The 21864-nt window shown below is 39.1% G+C and overlaps 1 protein-coding gene across 1 annotated transcript in view; it reads right to left on the bottom strand.

The window, feature by feature from the left end:
- Window positions 1–21864, bottom strand: part of LOC150076579 (putative receptor-type tyrosine-protein phosphatase mosPTP-1) — a 995686-nt gene that overhangs the window by 274052 nt on the left and 699770 nt on the right. The window contains exon 10 of the mRNA XM_090387917.1: window positions 9149–9278. Coding sequence (XP_090244043.1) covers window positions 9149–9278 — 130 coding nt within the window. The remainder of the gene's footprint in view (window positions 1–9148; window positions 9279–21864) is intronic.

Raw genomic sequence — 21864 nt, 5'->3', positions numbered from 1 at the left:
ACGGCACCTGAACTAGACCTTACTGAACATGACCCATCCACCATAGCAGCACTCACACTGCTGGATTTCCAGCAAGTTGTCGGCTCCAACTGACTGGCCGTGCTAGCTGTACCTACCCTGAACTTGCGGAGTATATCTCTCTCTCATTTTTTTTTTTTTTTTTTTTTTTTCGGCTTCTTTCTTCTGTTTCCTGCCATCCATTCTTTTACTCCCCACCCCCCTATTTTTCTCTTACAGAATGATTTTTTTTTTTTTTTGTGGGGTGGTGGTTTTCGTCCACCCGCCACCCCACTCCTCTCTCTGGTGAGGCACTGGGCATGCCACACTGTCATCAGGGGCCATCTTCCCTATTGGCCCCTTTCTTCTGTTTCCTACCCTCCAGTCTTCTGCCTTCCTCCCTTACTTTTCTCTTGCACAACGTTTTTTTTTTTTTTTTTTTATTTAGTTTATATATATATATATATATATATATATATATATATATATATATATTTGTGTGCGCGTGTGTGTGTATATACATATATTTATATATACACACACACGCATTCCCCACAGGTCTAAATCTAAAAACATCAAAATTACTGCCCGACCTATTTGGCTCTAGAACAAGTTATCAGCGAACAACCCTACGCTCTGTTAAAATTACAACCGTTGCTCAAGAAACAGCGATCATCTCATTCTCAAATCTGGTCCTAGCCACTGAAATCCCAGGAAAGTAGGTGGCAGGACCCGCCAGAGTACTCTAGCTACAGTGGTACACCCGGTCAGCCTCCCCGTGGCATGGTGTGGTAACGTCGGGTCCCACTAGGGGCTCGGCGGCTAATAGACCGGAGGAACAAAGGGCACAACACAATATACAGCACATGACCCCCACACACTTCAAATCTCTGGCCCCGATACAATGTACACCCGCGGAGATGGGAGAAATCCCAGGAGCCGTTAGACACTAACATACCTTATACCTTATGTAAAGGGACAGTTGTAGGATTGATGGTGGTGACTGTCAAAATTCAACGTCTGTTTTTCAGCAAGGAACTTTAATTTCTGGAATTCTGGTGGGTATGAGGATTGTTATTGTTATTTGGTTTTTAGGAGCATTAGCAACTAAGGCCATATTGCTCCGGGATATGTGGTGGTCATTCCCTGACCTTTCCGCATCCTCCATATTTGGTGGTGACGGGCTTGAACTCCGGTCTAATCAGGAACGCGTGCTATGCGCTGCTGCTCCTTCCCACCTGGCTACGGAGGCGCCAAGAGTATGAGGATATGGCAGAGGTTTGAGAAAAAGACTCTCCGGGAGTGTTAGCTATGTCCTGAGGGAGTGAAACGTCATTACCATTTACATTTCGTACTGATAGATGTGAAGGAGGATATTTGTTATAAATTTTACTAATATTTTTCCAGACTGTGTTTTGGTGGTACTCGTAACTGTGGAAGCGAAAAGTTTCCATGATTCTCTTTTGCTTGCTCGCTGAATGCTCCCAGCATTGGCTCTGGCTTTTTTTAAACTGGGCTAGATTAACAGTGGTGGGATTCTTGCGAAAGTTATTCCAGGCTTTATTTTTCTCTCGTTTGGCTTGGTTGCATTTGTTGTTCCACCAGGGTTTTTGTCTGATTCACTGACTTATGGAAAACTCTTGGTGGCCTACAATATTTGGTTTGTTATATAATCAACAGCATCATTTATTGACACATTTGAAACAACTGTTTTTTCTAGGATTGCTAGCTGCCTATATTTTTACTAATCAGCTTTTGCAAAGTTCTAGGAACGTACAATTTTATTTAACAATTGAGATACCCTGCTTTGATTGATGTTGGAGGTTTGGGGCTATCAAATGTTAGTATTAAACGTCTTTAATTTAAATTTATGACCCTGATTATGGCAGGGTCATAAATTTGCTTCTATATGACAGACTATTGGGTAGTGGTCACTACTCAGTAAACTATCATGAACAGATCAAACAGTGGAAAAAGGGCTGGTGAGCATATTGAGAGGTCAACTGCTGAGCTAGACCCAGAAGGCAGATGAAAATAAGTGGGTAATCCAATATTCAGTGGCAGATTTAATTTATCAAAACTTTTCTAATTTTTTCCCCATTTATCATGTATCTTATCACCCGATAAGCATTAAAATTCTCCATGATGCAAGGGGGGAGCTGATATACAAGGATTTCAAAATCACTGTAGGAGAAGGATTGGTTTGGGGAGGGGGGTTAGAGAGACAATGGTAAGAGCAAAATAAAAGAATATTCAAGCAGCTACTGCTTCCAGATTTGTTTGTAGCATTAATGGTCGGGAAGGGATACTGAGGCTGACTACAATTGCAATACCCCCCGTGAGCCGAATTGGTTATATAAGAAACTATTTTTTCTGTAGGTAACATGATGTTTAACTGAGTAGAAGTGGTTAAGTTAGTTTCTTGAAGGTTTGATTTGATTTGATTTTTTTTTTTTTTCTTGAAGGCAAAAGGCAACTGGGTTATACTGAAAAAGGAAGATCCCAAATGTCATCAAGGGTGCTGCAATATCCTCTAATATTCCATTGAAGGAAATATCATTATTTGGATGTAGTGCAGTCCTCGGTTTCTGTCTGAGGATCTGTTGGCTTATGATGAACAGATTTACAGTCTTTCTGTCTCTATCTCTTCCTCTAGGAAGAGGTGGTGAACTGGTTCTTCATGGTCAGTGTTTCCTTCCATTTCTATTGAGTCAGTTTTAGTACAATCATCACTCTGAGTTTTGTGGGTTATTATTAGTATGGGAACAGTGATTGGTATATTAATAGCCCTGCTTGTCTTAGATGGTTCACTAGATAAGGGCACAGCTGCCAAAATTGACTGAGCCCCATCTGACATTGATGTGTTTGAGGGAAATGTAAAACTTCTGTTTGAGTACCAGTCGTTCATACTCTTTGCACAGTACTGATTACTGCAGTTTGCTTTTGAACTACTTGAGCAAAAGTGGGTCGTGTGTTAAATTTAGCCTATACTGATTTTTTGGCTTCTTGGTTTTGTTTGGCTTTGACCAATTGAATTATTTTTTCCCTTTTTCCATAGAGGACAATCTCTGGAATAGGCAGTATGTGGGCCATTACAATTTGAGCACTTGTGCTGCTCTGATTTACATTCCAAGTGAATGTGCTCGCCTGAACTGCAATTAGCACAAGTGGCTAAACCACTACACATGTTTTGGGAATGTTCAAATTTTTGACATTTAAAACAGCATGTTGGGTTAGGAACGTACAGTTTTATTTGAAAATTGAGATACCCTGCTTTGGTTGATGTTGGAGGTTTTGGGCTATCGAATGTTAGTATTATGTTCTGAGTCGGAACTAGAGCAATGTCTCGTTTAGTATATATGCACTTTACATGCACAATTCCCTGGTCTTCTAATTCATTTTTCTGAGAGATTTATGAGGACTCACTCAGCTATCACACCCCGGGAGGTGTTTAGAGTAGCATGAGGGGAAACAGTGATGGATAATCCTCCAAAGGATGTAACTTTTTTGGAGCCATTGTGATTGTTGTTAATCTGAGACCTCAACGAGCAATCACCAGATCTCAGATGCTTGGTTGTTTTTGGTGACCCTATTAGATTTTCTAGGTATTTCTGTATTTTAAAAGACGAGAGACTACCTAGAGACTGTTCTTGAGTAGAGTGCAATACACGATGCATTGGAGCTCTTCTCTTAATAGTATCAGTTTTTTGTCGTTTGGCACTGCATGAGATAGTCTTCTATCTCATGGGTAGCCATGTTAGGATCCTTAGGTCCTGTAGGGGAGATCATTTTGCTCCTTTTATCCCTGGAAAGATAACTTTTCCTTCCAGGTTTCCGGCTCCAACGCAGGGAGGCAGGAGCAGTGCCACAAGGGTAACCAAGTGGCTGAGTTAGTTTGGATAGTACTAATAAAGAAACAGAAAGGAGAGTTTCCTTTTTGGAACTCTGCCTACTTCTTGTAGTGCAAAAAGTTATGCAATACAACTGAATAATGAAAACTGTATTTAAAACCAAAGGAAAACTATTCACTTTGCACCCACAATATAGAGCTCACTTTGAATCGCTTTGTTACACTAATAATCACTTGCCATCCGGGGCTGAGAGAGAGTGGTTCCTATATGAACTTGGAAAGACCGGTTTGACAGGAAATTTTTAATAAAGAGGCATAGTCTCATCTAAGATCATAACTCCCCTATGTCTTTTAAAATTGTGCATCTCCAAAACATGTCATATGCTTTTTCCATGTCAAAGAAAAATGACGCCTGGTGCTCGCATTTCAGGAAAGCATCACGAACAGATGTTTCCAGTCAGATTAAATGATTGAATGTTGATCTATTCCTTCAGAAACCACACTGTGTCCTGGAAAGGAGGTTGTTAGCTTCTAAATACCATATAAGGTGTGCGTTAACCATTCTTTCCAGGATCTTGCACAAGCAGCTGGTCAGAGGATTAGGACAGTAATTTCAGATAATTTTGAATCATTTAAGGCTCAAAGCCTTGAATGGTTTGAGCATGCTCAATGCTGATGGGATTCTTCCTCTAGCTCAGAAAAATCACCTGAGAGGGCATAAATTCAAATTGAGGAAAGACAGATGTAGGATAGACGTGCGGAAATTTGCCTTTAGCCAGCGGGTGGTTGGTTGGTTGGTGGAACAGACTTCCATCCCTTGTAGTGGAGGTTGATAGCCTAAATAAGTTTAAGGCTCAGCTGGACAGGTATTTTGAATGAACAGAGGGGTGAAGTGGAAGTGGGTTTTTTTTTTTTTTTTTTGGCTGATGCTGCATAAGCTTGCTTTCTTGCATCAAATGCCTCTACTAATGCTAATGCTAATTTCCTGGTTTTGGGAAGGCAAGGACAGTTGTCATATGCCACGAGTCTGAAAACTCCACTTCAATATAAACTCTATTAGAGAGACAGAGCAAGAGATCCAGTGATTCTGATGAAAGATGTTTAGTCATCTCATAATGGATGTTGTCTGACCCAACAGCACTTGCCTTGGATATGGAGACTGCATCTTTCAGCTCCCATTGTGTAAAAGGTTAATTGTAATCCTCACGTCTGTTTGAAGACAGCTCCAGTTGCTGTTTTTCTGATCTTTGTTTGAGGGCCAGGAACTCTGGGGATACGATGTTTCTGAAGACACTTTAACAAATGTCTCCCCGAGAGTGTTAGGCCTGAAAATTTTGTTTTGCAGGCCTAACAAACATAACAAAATCCATTATGTTCAAGAATCGATGAAGGGTGTGATGAGTATTTACCTTTCATTTTCCGAAATTTGTTCCAGATGGTTTTGAGATCGGCAGCCCATGTGAGAGAAGATATATATCAGATCCAAGATTCCTTTTGGCTCTGATTTCACTAAGTAACTACATTTGAAGTTAGTTAGTTTCACTAACTAACTTCAAATGTAGTTAGTCTGTTAAGTACAGAACCATTTACAAATAACTGATAATACGAAAGGCATTAGTAAAAAAAACAGAACAAAATCACTCAGAAAGATCACTATATTTAGGAAAAATCATTTGGCACTCAGGGCCGTACCATGGTGGAAGGGTTTGCTGTGGTATTTGGGCAGCCTCGTCTACCATGATGTTAACCTCTCCGAGTAGCTCTTGGATGTGAATACCGAAAAGACGATTGGCAGTCTGATGGGCATTGTACAAATTTATCCCAACTTGCCTCAAAAATGGATGTCCACGCAAGATGGTCTGGCAGGGATTTCAGTTTTAAAGAGTACATTAGATGAAACTACTTACATCAAAGCAACAGAAGTGGTTCATTTGATTTCACATATAAGCTCTGAACAGGAGATGTTTGAAATGCTCCAGTCGTAATACAAATAACCTGATGAACGGGGTTGTTACAAGAATACCTCTGGCATTCCCGAATTTTCTACTCTTAACCTCAAAATCTAGTTTGAGAACAATGTGATATCATCGGCAAAACTATGGATAGAATTTCCAGTCAATGGAAGAAGGTCATTAATATATAAGAGGAAAAGAGTGGGGGAAAGAACTGAACCTTGGGGAACACCAGCATTAGTGGAGACGTTAGACGACAGAGAGCCATCTACCATCACCCTTAGTGAGTGATCGAAGAGAAAACTTGATAACCAATTACAAAAAAAAGTTCGCAAACCATAAGATGGAAGCTTGTTTAGAAGACCTTTTTGCCAAACACGATCGAAAGCCTTCAAGATGTCAAGAGCAACTGCATGTGTTTCACCGAATATCATCATTGAACTTTTTCACTGAATTTGTCCATAAATGGGTAACATAAGCCAGAATATCACCAGTGGATTGACACTGACAGAATCCTTACTGGCAATCATTGATCAGATGAAAGGTTTCTAGGTAGTTTAAGAGTTGGCAGTTAAGTGATTTATCCATTAATTTAGAAAGAGTAGAAGTAATTGCAATGGGACGATAATTGGATAGGAGGGATTTGTCACCTTTTTTAAGAACTGCTTGGATATGAGTAAATTTCCAAGCAGAAGGAAAAACATCTTTGGAATAAGAAAGTGAAAATAGGTGGAAAAGAACAGGAGTAAGTTCAAGAGTGCAGGTTTTGAGAACAAGTGGAGAAATACGATCAGGATCTGGAGATTTCTTAGCATCAAGATTCATCAAAATCCTTCTGACATCCTTTTGACGGAAGACCACAGGAGGCATTGTCACTCTGGAACGTGTTGGGAATGGTGGGAGGTGTTTTACCAAGATCATTGATACTTGAGTTGGAAGAAAAATGGGATGCTAGCAGGTCAACTTTATTCTTGGCTGAAGTGACAACAGAACCATCTGGTTTTGACAGAGGTGGGAGCAGAGATGGGCAAAAGTTGTGGCCAATAGCATTGGCAAGAGACCAAAATGCTCGGCTACAATTAGGGCAAGAAGCACGTTTTCTACTCTTAACCTCAAAATCTAGTTTGGACTGATTAATAACTGCTTTACAATTGTTGCGAGCTTTGGTGTAGGCAGAAAATGAATCTGAAGATTTGGAAACAAGCCAATTACGATATGCAATGTTCTTCTCTTGAACAGCCTTAGCACATTTATTGGAAAACCAAGGATTAAGGATGAGATTTTAAAATGGAGTGTGGAATAAAGGATTGCATTCCTACAAGAATAATTTCATTGACACGATCTGAGCAAATGCTGACATCAAAAATTTTGAAACAGTAATCCGACCAAGGAAAAGAAATGCCAAACAATACAAGGTTGGGAATAGCCATGAGAAAAAAAAGGCTCCATTGGAGAAGAGACAATCACCAAGTTGTGATCTGAGGTGCCTAAAGGACCACTCACTTCGACCATGAACCCAGAAGGGTTTTTTGTGAGGAAAAAAAAATCAAGCATGTTGGTCGTATGGTTAGGATTGTCCGGTATTCTTGTAGGTATATGAACAATCTGTGCGAGGTCATTAGTAATTGCAAAAGCCACAGCATCTCGACCAGCTGGAGTTGTGAACATTAAAACCACCTCACTGTTAGGAAAGTTGGACTGAAAGTTGGAAAATTACCTCACTGTTAGGAAAGTTGGACTGAAGAAAGTCAAATTGCAAAGAGAGGAAGTCAAAGAGCTCCAAGTGATTAGTGGAATTGGGAAAACGAATTTCACAGAATGAGGTAGAGAGATTTTAAGCCAGAGAAGATCAAAAAAAAAGGATATTCCAAATTACCAATCTCTGAGAGTGAATATTGGAACACACATATACACCACCTTTGAGGCGAAAGGAATCGTACAGCGAATAATTTGAGGAACTGAGATGAGCAGTAGTTGAATCAACCAATAACTGAGGCTCTGTCAGAAAAGGTAGATGGGATTTGGCAGACTGCAAGTGGAAATAGACATCACTCAGAATAGAACTGAGACCAAGTATATTTGTGAAATGAATTAGGAAGTGTTTAGGAGGTTTAGATTTTTTTCACAGATAAGTTTACTCTATTAGTTTGACAATTCATGGTGTATTCAATAGTAAGAAAAAGTGAGGGGGAACATGCTGTATGAAGTAATGAAATTTTTGGATAGGGCATACACATGGTAAGAATATACCAAGATCCTTGACATAACGTGGCCTCGACAATGCTCCCTGCATACACACTACTCATTCTCCCTCCAGTCACCAACTAGCAGAGTAGAAGTAGCAAGATTATACACTAGCTGATCCAGAATCCTCCTAGATTGTTACCAATAGGTTTGGTCCAGTGTACTAACTAGCGGCCAGCTTCAAAAGTCATCAGTCATATTGCATGATGGAAGAGATGGAGAAGGGTTGACCAGAACTTAGCACTAGAGACTAAACATGGGTTCCACCACTTCAAGCCTCCAATAAGCAAAGTGGTGGTACTTCACCGGTTGATGAGAGTCACCTACCACCCAGTATTGCCTGGTAACACAGAGGGGCGGCATTCCTGCATGTGGTGTGGGCACCACGACTTGACCCCTGCTTATGTTGGTTCACACCTGGGTGGTCGCCCACAGTGTGTTTGTGTATGAGGGTTATACCCAGGATTACTAACAGTCACAGACCGTCCGGACTTCACCAAAATTGGGTCACTTGACTTGAGTGTCATCCGAATATCAGTTCCATCGGCGTTTTAGACTCCCAGGTAGCAAGTACAGCTTGTCTGGCATATCTGAGAGAATGTCTGTGACAACCTCAAGGACCCAAGTTACTCAAAGTTACTCAAGTCAATAGTTGTGAAATGTTACAGCCGTTATCCTCACACTAAATGTGAGCAGGCAATAAATATTTTGTGTGCTATATATCTTAGAGGAGTGGCACGGGTACTGCCAAATTAAATTTCTCCAGTGACTATATAGAATAGCTCTATATTTAAACAGTTATGTATTTACAAGAATTTTAATAAGTGACTATTAAGGAAAACTGAAATGGGAATTTTGGGAACCAGTAGGAACAAGGATGCCAAGGTGCAAAAAATATCCTTGCATTAGAAGATAAATCACAATTCACTATTCAGAAAAAAAGATCACAAATTCCAAAACTGTGCTATGATGATCCCATATTTAATTTTTTTTTCCCCTTTGTTTTTTTTGGGTGACCAAACAATGTAAATAATAATGACTTGCATATAATTACAGTGAATTTATTTCATTTTATAAGAAACAAAAATCAACACATTACACTTACTTTGGAGTAATACCTTCCTAGGTTCAGAAAACTGTCCCTTATACAACTTGGTTTGTTCTGCTATACTTCTTGTAGCTCCTCGAACTTTTACTTCATACAAAGTATTGGCAGTGAGATTAGGAATAAACATCTATTTTGAAACAGAAGTATATAATTTAAAATTAATACAATATAAATGTAATTATAGCTATTACAAATTGCAATAGAAACTATTGTATTAGAATATTAAAAATTTACATAATTCTGAAATATATTAATAAAAGTACAGTCAAACTTGGTTACAACGAGCATCAAGGGACCAACAAAATTTCCTCGTTATAACAGTTACTCGCTATATCACTGATAACGGAGATGGGGAAACCCCTGGAGCTGGTAAACAATGAACATTTTATATCAGTGATGAGTTAAATCTACCTCCAATTTTTTTTTTAAATTCTCAATAACTTGATAAAAAGATAGATTCAAAAAACAAAAGAGATATTAGAGAGAAAAAAAATAATATAAGTATATACCTACATATTATTTGTATTAATATGCTTGTATAAACTATAATACATTTAATATTAAACACAATTTATTTCTCTGTAATTAAAAAAAAAAAAAAAACTCTTTAATAAACACAATTTCAATTAGTCTTTATTTATGAATCTTAAAATTGATGTTTGTTTTAAAGATTTCACTTTGACATTTCTTACGTTTCCCCTTAAAACACTCAATGTGTTAAAAGTCTCATTACTTGCCTCAGTTACTTCAAAAAAATTGACTAATGCAGTGGTCTCAAACTCAAATTGCATGTGGTCCGAATGCATGATCTGAAAGCAGCTGACGGGCCGGAATTTTTTTTTAACAAAATGAGAGTGAATATAAGAACCATATTTACAACAAATACATAACTGAAATGTATTTGCGGGCAGTGTAAAATTGTTTTTTTTTTGGGGGGGGGGGGGAGAGCGGATGCGGCCCGTGGGCTGCCAGTTTGAGACCACTGGACTAATGTGTCCATTGCACCTTGAGCTTGTGGATTTTCAGCACTGATTTTGATTCACTTTCAATTGTCATCATATCATCATCATCACACAATCATCGTCTTTACCATCATCGTTATCGTCTTTGTTAACACAGCAACTACAATGTCACTCTCTGTAGGAAGACCACTAGTTAATAAGTTGTCATCGCCTCGTACAAATTCATCGAAGTTATCTCTATTAAAATCTACAATGTTGTTACGTAGCAACCATTCGGATAATGGCAAGTTGTTTACTTCGTTTCCATCTTCTTCATCTACAATTGAAATTTCATTTGAATTTAATTTTGATTTATTGAACAATTCAATATGGTTGTCAAAGTAATGTTGTTCCACGCGTCATTCAATAAATTTATAGCATCCAATACTGATATAGACTCAGCAAGTTTCTGATCTCTTTCACTGATCAGAGGTAGATCTAGAAATCTTTTATAAAATCCTTTCAAACTCTTGTTTACACCTATGTCCAGTGGTTGTAAAATTGACATCACATTGGGAGGCAAAAACACTAGCTTAATGTTGGATAAATTTTGAATCTGGGTATGGGCAGGATAGTTATCAACTAACAATAAAATATTTTTCTTCTTTTTGAATAGGTCCTTATTCCAATCATTTGCGTATTCCCAAAAATTATCCGAAGTCATCCAAGCTTTCTTGTTTGCAGTGTAATCTACAGAAGTTTCCTTATGTTTTTTAAACTCCAAGGTTTAACGATTTTCCGATAACAAACAGCTTTTTTTTTTTTTTATCAGTTCCTGTCATATTTGCACATACAAACACTGTCAAGCAAGCTTTTGATTTTTTTCCAACAACACATTTTTCCCTTTTGAATTTAAATGTATTGTCAGGTGTCAAGTTATAAGAAAGTTCTGTTTCATCAGCGTTGTAGTAATAGTAATAGAGGCATGTGATGCAAGACGGCAAGCAAAAAAAAAAAAAAAATTTCACACAAACATTCCTTCTAAACGTTTGTCCAGTTCCTCCTTGAATTTATTTAAGCTATCAACTTCCACAACAGATGGAAGTTTGTTCCAGCAATTAACCACCCGCTGGCTAAATACAAATTTCCACACATCTATTCTACAACTGACTTTGCTCAATTTGAATTTATGCCCCCCTTGGGTTTGTAATCTGAGCAAGCAGAAGAATCCCATCAGAATTCAGCAGAGTGCTTAATACATTCAAGGCCTTATATACCTCAGTCAGATCCTCTCAGGTGCCTAGTCTCCAGCCGCTTCAATTTGCAGAACTTTAGTCTCTCTCTTGGTAAGAGGATCCCTTCGTTTCCCTCACCAATCTTGTTGCCCCTCTCTGTATATGCTCAAGCAACTCAACATCCTTCCTAAAATGAGGTCTCCAGACCAGTATGCAATACTCAAGGCATGGCCTGACCATTGCCTTATACAAAGGGATAATCACCTCTTTTTCTCTACTAGCAAAATTCCTGTATATCAAGGGTGGCAAACTTAATTTGTGATGTGATCTACTTTTTTTCCTTCAAAATGTGCCATGATCTACCATCTCAAGAATTTCATTGCACATGGTTAAAAAAGTTAATCAACACATACTGAAAAATGTTTATAAATTTTGCAATTTTGATAATTTTGGCAACTGATCTTGCATATTTGCAAAATGATTGCATTTTTTTTTTTTTTTGAGATCCTTAGCCATTGCCAAAAATTAATATTTATATGTATGAAATGCTACTAGTCACGTCACTCACACTTTTATTTTTTCCTTGTAATTCCAAAAATCTGCCAAAAAAGCCAGATCACACAATCACTCCGTCCGTACCTTGTAGCTGCTGATCATCATCTCCCCCTTTGATCAACATATTTTTTTAATTTCATTCAGCAAATTTCGAAATCTCTGCAGAAACTTACTTCGATTCAGCCACCTCACATCTGTGTGTAATATCAGATCTGGTTCATTTTCATACAGTTGCATTTTGAAAAGTCTCCTTTGAAGAGATTGTCCTCTGATGGAATTCACGATTTTGAAAGCTATGTCCATAATGCTTTTAGTATTTAATCTTTTGCTGGCTAACACTTGTTGGTGGATGATACAGTGGTAACTCAAAAAATCTGGGAATTCATCATCCTTTTAGCACAATGCGATGAATCCGTTAAGATGCCCCACCATTGCTTTAGCTCCATCTGTTGTTATTGATACAAGATTAAATAGGGTTAATTTAATTTTTTTTTCAATAAAATTTTTGCATGTGTTAAATATATCAAGACCTCTAGTTCTTTCTTTTAACGAAACTATACCCAGCAGTTCTTCTCTAGTGGCAGAATCATCAAAAACCATAAGAACAAAAATGAGCAATTGAGCTGTTGTTTTGGTTTTTTTTTTTAAGGAGCATTAGAACTAAGGCCATATTGCTCCGGGTTATGCGGTGGTCATTCCCTGACCTTTCCGCATCCTCCGTATTTGGTGGTGACGGGCTCGAACCCCGGTTTAATCAAGAAGCGTGTGCTACGCCCTGCTGCTCCTTCCCACCTGGCTACGGAGGCGCCAATTGAGCTGTACCACTGACGTCTGTAAGTTGTACAGAAAAGGATACACAATTATCAATATGAACTGTTCGCTCACATTTTTACTCATTTTTTTCGATGCATCGCGTCACAGTCTTTCGAGATAATTGAAGATCTTGAAGAGCACTTTTAATTTCATTTTTGTTCTTAAAATTTTCAAAAAGTGAATCTGTTATTTCTAAAAATGCGTCTTTGATGAATTCACCATCAGATAATGGTTTGCAAGAAGACAACTCCCTTTAAATTATGCTACAGTTACTGCTTTTGATTGTAAATTAGGTGTCAAGAAGAAATTTGTTGTGTGAATAATCTGGATTTAAATTCTTTTAATTTATTTTTTCTAAGATCGCTATTAGGCAGAAAATTTGACTGGTATTTACCATGAAGTGCGTTGAAGTACCTTTCTAAATTCCCTTTTTTGGGTATAGCCAAGGAAGCGTTGTAAATCAAACAACAACATTTTTCTTTTATCATTACAAAAAAATTATTCTAGTTCCCACTCTTGATGAAAATGATACGTTTCGCTCTTTTTCATAGTATTCATTTTAAATCAAAGAGTATTAAATTAACATATAAGTACTGTCCAGTTATTACTATTAAGTAAGCTAAATACACATGCACTCCACAATGTAACTGAGTGAATTTTTGCTAGAAAATCCTAGCGGCTACGTGGCGACAAGAGTAGTCATGTAGTTCAGCAGATTTTAATAAGTGTATGCAGTGGGGCATGTGTGTGTGATGGGGGTTTAATGGCACACGAGCTACTGGGGCTATAGTGCGCCTATTCATAAGAAAATGATAAAAATGGAAAATTCCGTCCTGATCATAGTGAGGGCAGTCAATGAAAATGTTGTTGTTGTTGTTGTTTGGTTTTTAGGAGCATTAGCAACTAAGGCCATATTGCTCCGGGATATGCGGTGGTCATTCCTTGACCTTTCCGCATCCTCCGTATTTGGTGGTGACGGGCTCGAACCCCGGTCTAATCAAGAAGCGTGTGCTACGCACTGCTGCTCCTTCCCACCTGGCTACGGAGGCGCAATGAAAATGTGTTTAACTGTTAAGTGTGAGGAACAGTGTGGACATTGAGGAGGATCCCTCTCCTGTAAGTAGATGAAGGTGAGTCAGATATGTATGTCCTATCCGTGCTCATGCAAGCACTACTTCTTCTCTTCGTACTGTTTTGGTGCTAGAGTGCCAAAGCTGTGAATCCTGTTTCAACTGATAAAGTTTATTATTGGTTTGGGTGTGCCATAGCTCTTTCCACTGTGCAAGACATGTTCTTTGTATGATATGATTATAGTCATAGATTGGAATAGGAGCAAAGGTTAAATCATAAGTTGATGGATTTTGGAAGTTTTGTCAGCCAGTTCATTCCCTTTTATTCCCGAATGGACTGGGATCCAGCAAAAGGTCACTGATTGATGACATTCCTCAATTTTTAATAAGAGGCTTCTGATTTGGTTTAACTTGGGTTGAACCTTGTAAGAAAAGTTTTGTATTGCTGTAATTGAGCTTAGATAGTGTCAATGTATACAACATATTTTAGAGATGGGTAGAGATTGAGGTTTTCTAAAGCTAACTTTATTGCATGAAGTTCTGCAGAGAAGCCGCTATACTCAGGTGGAAGGGAAGCAGAAATGATTGTAATGGGAAATACTGCTGCCGCTCCAACAGCTAAATGTGATTTGGAACCATCAGTATGTATTGGCAATAACTTAGCATATTTCTGAATATGGCTTGCATGGAGTTATTTCACGTTGAGTGACGGTAGGTGATTCTTTATCCATTTTTGAAGATAAGTATCACAAGTTAATTGAGGAGGAAGTGTCCAAGGTGGGTGAGAGCATTTCACTATTTGTAGCCTGTTGACATTAGGAACATTCCAACTGTGAGTTATTTCAATTAGGTGTAAGCCTGCTGGTCTTATTTTACTGGGTTTATTTCTATAGAGATTTTGCAGTGGTGGATTAATGAGGTATGGCTCAATAGGATGCTACAGCAACTTTGTATCTGGGCTGTATACTTAAGAAGCAGTGTTTTCCTGCAGAGACAAAGAGGGGGCGCATGTGCTTCAATATATAAACTATGGGTAGGAGATGTCCTGAATGCACCAAGGGGAATCCGCAATGCACTATGCTGTATAGGGTCCAACCAGCGTAGTGTACTCTTTCGGGCAGAATCGTAGATTGGAGCACCATAATCCTAACGGGATCTGATCAATGCTCTATATAAGAGAAGTAAAGATGTATGGTCTGCTCCCCAAGACATTGCAGATAAAGCTCTGAGTATGTTCAGTTTTTTTAGGCAGGAATTACACACCGATTTAATGTACTCAAAAAAATTTAATTTTCTGTCAAGGATTAATCCCAAGAATCTGATATTGTTGATCACTGGAATGGTAAAATTTGACATCTGAAGTTCAGGATCTGTATGCATTTTTCATTGATTACAAAAGTGGATTGCAACAGTTTTCTGCTGACACAGACGATAGCCATTGAGTCCTGCCCACCTTTGGACCTTATTCAAGGATATCTGCAATTGCCGTTCAATGGATCTCATATTCTGAGAGTGGCAAGAAATGGAGAGATCATCCACATAAAGATAGGTCTCGAATGTATTTGGAAGTTCTTTTGTGATAGAATCAATTTTAAAGGCAAAGAGAGTTGCACTCAATACAGAACCTTGTGACACTCCTTCTTCCTGTAAAAACGTCATAGAAAGCGAGTTGTGGTATCGAACTTGGAATGAATGATTCTGGAGAAAGTTCCTGATGGTTGCTGAGAATGCCATGGTGCCTGGTAGTGTCAAATGCCTTCTTTATGTCTATGGAAACCAAAACGAGATGTTCATTTTTTACGAAGGCATTGCAGACTCTGCCTTGATCATGAGATCTAAGGAGAACCTGTTCTTACGAAAGCCATGCTGATCATTACTCATTAGGTGTTGTATTTCGATGATCCAAACAAGTCGATTATGAATAATTTTTTCGAGTAATCTACAGAGGCAACTGGAGAGGAAAATTGGTCTGTAATTGTATGGCCTGGTAGGGTCTTTTCCAGGTTTTAAAAAGGCAAGAACTGTGGCATAATGCCAAGAGCTGTTATTGTTGTTATTTGGTTTTTAGGAGCATTAGCAACTAAGGCCATATTGCTCCAGGAATATGCGGTGGTCATTCCCTTGACCTTTCCGCATCCCTCCGTGTTTGGTGGTGACGGGCTCGAACCCCGGTCTAATCAAGAAGTGTGTGCTACGCACTGCTGCTCCTTCCCACCTGGCTACGGAGGCGCAATGCCAAGAGCTGGGATAAATGTTTTCATAAATATTCGGTTATAGTAGACCGGCAGTATTTGTAAATTTTGGTCACTAAGGTTTTGTTACATGATATAAGATATTCTGTCTGGCCCATCGGCACCATTGCATGTTGTTTTAATGGCATGTAGAAGTTCATGATATTGAAGAGGCTGGTTATACGGAAGGAAAACTGAGGTTCAAAAGTTGATGGCTCATTGTTCAGTCTTGGTCTTTATTTTCTGAAAATCTGCAAAATAAGTTGAGGCTGCTGAAACTTCAGCAAAGGTTTTGAGCAAAGCATTTGCTATGTCCTCAGGAGCAGAGAGTTCCTGCCCATTCCACAAAAGAATTGGTGAATGGGTTGTTGGGAATTTTCCGGAAATCTGCCTGATTTTCTTCTATATTAACCTGGAGTTAGTGTTTCTGTTTATGGTAGATGCAAACCAAATCCAAGACTTCTTCTTGGCTTGCCTTTGAATGAGACATGCTTTCGCTCTTAGCTTCTTGTAATTGATAAGATTAGCCGTGGTTGGTGATCTACGAAATAAATTCCATGCTTTATTTTTTAACTTCTTTGCTTTTATGCAGTCTTCATTCCACCAATAGTTAAGGTGCCGTCATAACCGGGGATTCGACAATGGAACAATGGAATTGAACATTTAGCTGCAGATAGTAGGTGTGAAGTGATGTAATCCGTGGCTTCATCTATCGACTCTGTTCGTATATACTGCTCATCCAGGGTGACAAAAGATTGAAATTTGACCCAATTGGCTTCCATTTCCTGCAGGGTTTGACTAATAGTGGTTGTGCAGTGAGGAGATCACAAATAATCGGAAAATGATCACTGTCCAAGGGGTCATCTCTAACAGACCATTCTATGATCGGAAACAGAATCGGGGAACATATTGATAGATCGATTGCAAAGTTTGTCCAGTTGGTAACTGTATGTGAGTGGGTGCACCAGTATTAAAAACAGTAAGATTTTGCTTATCTAGAAAAGTTTCAATTAGGTGGCCATGTGTATCTAATTTTGTTGATCCCATAAGGGGTGGTGGCCATTGAAATCACCCAACAGACAGACAGCCAGACGGGGTGGTAATTGCATTAGCAGGTTTTCAAGATATTGGTAAGAGAAGGTATGACTTCGTGGGAGATAGACTGATGCTAGTGTTAACGCAATCTGGATTATCAAACATACAGTAACAACTTCAATACCAGTTGGCAGAACAATCTGTTTGGCCGGGATCTTTGAGCTGACGAAGATGGCCACGCCTCCACGGGCAGCATTTGAAGTATTACGATCTTGTCGATAGATGGCATAGTTCTTTATGTTGGTGGAAATTTGAGGAGTTAGATAGGTTTCCTGTAGACAGAAACCAACTGGAGAGTAGTGGTTAATTAAGACTTGAATATCATTAAGGATTCAAAAAGGCAAGAAATCCTTTGCAATTCCATTGTAGAATATAAGGCATTACTGGTGTTTAGTAGAAGAAGCTGTATCTGACTGTTTTTTTAATGTGACTGGCTTGTGACGTTCAGGCTTTGGTTTGTCTTTTTTGGAGAAGAATGGTCGACTGGCATCCATTTCTTCTTCCGCATATATTTCTAAGATAGGTTCTTCTTGTCTGGATGAGTCGAGTGTATCCATAGATGTTTCTTGGATATTCTTTTTTAAATGTGAGCTTCGATTATTCGATGTAGAAGCAATCACTGGAAGAGGAGAAGGAGATGTTGCTGGTACCGTAAGTGCAGTATTATTTGCCTGGTTCAACTGCTTAGGGATATTGGACTGTTGCTCAGAGAGAATAGCCCGAACCCAGTCAGAGATTGAAGTGTTTGAAGGGACTGTAACATCAGTTTGGGTGGCCCCTGATTGATACTTTTGCGAAATACAGGCATATGTACGCTTAGTCATACTGGGAGCAATTACTTTCCTTGCTTCTTGAAAACTTACTTTGTTTTCAATCTTATATTTCACAATTTTATTTTCAGTTTTCCATTTGTCGCATGACCTTGCATAAGCAGGAAGGTTATGCAAAGTCATGCGTTAGAACTGCTTTAGGAGTATTCAGAACATCCCCTGTACAGAGTCTATATAGAGAGGCACACGAACCTCCACTCCATCTTCAGAGGAAAATGTTGCTACTCAACTATGCAACAAAAATACGGAGCCTTCCCTTTCATCCTATCTGGCCATACTTATTTGAGCCCCAATGGACCACCTTTCATCACATCAAACCTAATGAACACATGCCAATTGTTCATAGAATGCTGGAACTTACATATAGATAATATCTTTCAGGACAAACACTTATGAACCTCCATAGTCTAGTTATATACCAGTCTGTGATTTCTCTTTCCAACAATGGGGGAAAAAACAGGTAGCAGATCCCACCATCAGGAAACTCCATGCTGCTCATGTAGCTAAAAATTCTTAGTATTTTCATATATATACCTATGGTTCAAAAACAAGTATAACAGTAGGTGCAGTGGCAGTTTCCAGTATCTTTTCTAGTTCTGTGTTCCTTCCGAAGGAATGCAGTGTCTATATTGCCGAACTTTTTGCTATAAAGATAGCTGTAGATCACGTAACTGATCTGTCCTATAAGCAAACAATGATCTATTCTGACTCTGAGTGCAATAACAGCATTAAAAAATTCATCCAAGCCAATCCACCCCATATTGAAGCAAATCAGATCACAGATAATTGTGTTACATGCTACTAACCAATCAGTCACTTTCTGTTGGATACCAGGTCATGTAGGCATCAAAGGAAATGAACATGTAGATTAAGCCGCTAACCATCCAACCACTGTGTGCTCTCTTAACTACCAAGTCCCTTATACAGACTGAAAAATATCAGTGAAGAACAATGGTTGCAGATCTGGCAGGCTCAGGTGGTAATAAGCTGCTGCAATTCAAATGGGAACCTTAGTTGTGGGCATCAAGCATGAGATCAAATAGGCAAGAGGAGGTGATCCTGGCTAGGATGCGTATTGGGCACACGCATCGAACCCATATTTATCTGCTCATGCATCAAGCATGAGATCAAATAGGCAAGAGGAGGTGATCCTGGCTAGGATGCGTACTGGGCACACGCATCGAACCCATATTTATCTGCTCATGTATTTGTACACATTGTCAGACTGCACTTATGGTGAAGCATATCCTACTAAATTGTAACCAATACATTAATGCTTGAAACACAATTTTCATATCGCTTTCAAATCTGCAAGAACCTTTAACATTATCTCATCTGATTGGAGACAATGTAAATCTAGCTGAGTTTTTTGCATTCTTGAAGCAGACACGATTATTAAACAGATTTTAATGTTTAAACTGCAGCAGTAAATTGAATTAGGCACAATATGGCCCTAGCAGCCTTGTGCCAATAAACAACAAACCAACAACAAATCAGATGACCAAAAATATTCTCAACGCTGTAAATTCATACCTTTATGCCAATGATCTGACTGTCTCTTGCAGTTCGCAAAGGTGCCTCCGTAGCCAGGTGGGAAGGAGCAGCAGTGCGTAGCACACGCTTCTTGATTAGACCGGGGTTCGAGCCTGTCGCCACCAAATACGGAGGATGCAGTAAGGTCAGGGAATGACCACCGCATATCCCGGAGCAATATGGTCTTAGTTGCTAATGCTCCTAAAAACCAAATAACAAACAAACAAACAAACAAAGCAGTTCGCAAAACATGAGCTTTATTGAAAGGCAACTGCAAACCTCAATAATATTGAGCTATGGATGACACAATGGTTACCGACTATCCTATCAGAAATCAAGAGTCATTCACTTTTGCAATAAACAAAAGATGCATCCAGATCCAGAGGTACACCTAACAAATCATCCCATCAAGGTTGTGAATAGCATTCGTCTCCTCGGTCTGATTTTCGATAATAAACTGAACTTCTCAGAATATATTACACATCTAAGGACTGCTTGCCAGGAAAAAATAAACTTACTAAGAGTTATCTCTTCTACATCATGGGGTGCAGGTCGTTGCACCTTACTTCACTTGTACAGAGCCCTAATGAGATCTCGCCTCGATTTTGGTGCCCCGGTGTATGATTCTGCTAGGGGAAAGTGTGCTAGCATGTCTTGCCCCTATTCAACATTCTGCCCTAAGAATTGCTATAGGTGCTTATAGAACATCGCCAGTACAGTCTTTATATCGAAGCCCATGAACCTTCGCTCTGCCTCAGGAGAAAGATGTTACTTCTGAACTATGCAACCAAAATTCAAAGTCTACCTACTCACCCCATTAGGCCAATACTTAATGATCCATAGTTCACTATGTACTACAGAAAAAAACTAGAGCAGCTCAGCCTACTGGCATCAGATTGCAGACTTTATCACAAACTTGGAATATACACCTGGACAAAATCCTCACAGATCCAAACAGTTCAGATCCTCCATGGTTTTCTATTAGACCATCCTGTGACAGCTACTTCCTAAACTGGGGAAAACATTCACTAGTAAATACCAATATACAGCAACTGCATACTGCTCTCACACAAAATTACCCAAATTTTACACATGTATATACTTATGGATCAAAGTCTGGGAGTGGAGTCGGTGCTGCAGCTGTCTTTCTCTATAACACCATCTCTGTTTCACTTCCCACTGAATGCAGCAGTTATACAGCTGAATTATGTGCCATCAAGCTTGCCTTAGAAAATATTCTCCATCTATCCATCCAAAAAAGTGTAATATACACTGACTCATGGAGTTCACTTTTAGCCTTGCAAAATTCCTTCTCACCAATGCATTCTTTAATAAAATCTATAAAAACTTAGCTGAAGCATATCCATGATCACCAGCAAGTAGTCATCTTTTGCTGGATCCCAGGCCACACTGGGATATAAGGGAATGAAAAAGCAGACTATGCAGCCAAACATTCAACCAACATAGCATCGCCAGATTACTACTTTCCATATATGGACTATAGCTCCCATATAAGAAATACATGTAAGGAACATTGGACACTTCTATGGAAAGCTCAGCTGCATAACAAGCTCCACGAAATAAAATCTTAACCACAGTTATGGGGTTCTAGTTTCTGTGTAAACAGAAAGGAAGAAGTTATCCTGGCCAGAGCACAAATCGCACACAGTAAGCTCACCCATATTTTTCTTCTTACAGGGAATGATCCTCTGCAGTGTACGCATTGCAACTCTCTTCTCACAATAAAGCACATTCCCATTGAATGTACCTTATACACTGAAGTCCGGAAGCCTCATTCGGTTTTCTTCAAGAACATTTGACACTCCACCAGCTCATAGGTAATGATGCAAATCTCCTGGAATTTTTCTGTTTTTTAAAACGAATACATCTGTATAATTATTTCTAACTGTTCTTATAGACACCATGTGACCTTCAGCTTGTTTATAGGCACAATATGGCCTAAGTAGCCCATGCGCCAGAAATAACCATACCAATACGAATACCCGGACATCCTTAAATACCAGTGTGCGATTTCTCCCTTAAGAAGTGGATGAAGTCTGATACTCCGTCTTCCATATATCTTCTGCTCTATTCAGAACACCAAGCCGAACGTTCTGACCTCTTGCCAGTGTACACCGACAGCTCGAAGTCAGAATCATGTGTGGGATCTGCTCTTTTCAGAACATACTTCATCTGAGCAGATTCCCCTTGATTACAGCATATACGCTGCCGTGCTACACACTATAGAGTTAACCTTGGATTACATAATGACCTCACGACTCCATCATTTTATTATATATACCGATTCTCTGAATGCACTACAGGCTCTGTCAGTGATGAGATACACCACTCATCCAATCCTTCATAGGTTCAACAGATGATATGCTCTCTCTGTGAAGGTGGATTTGAT

Source organism: Mastigoproctus giganteus, chromosome 13 (assembly GCF_048544385.1).
Source record: "Mastigoproctus giganteus isolate SK-2022 chromosome 13, ASM4854438v1, whole genome shotgun sequence".
Lineage (NCBI taxonomy): Eukaryota > Metazoa > Arthropoda > Arachnida > Uropygi > Thelyphonidae > Mastigoproctus > Mastigoproctus giganteus.
Note: the sequence above shows the minus strand (reverse complement) of the source record. Positions and strands in the feature narration are given on the sequence as shown.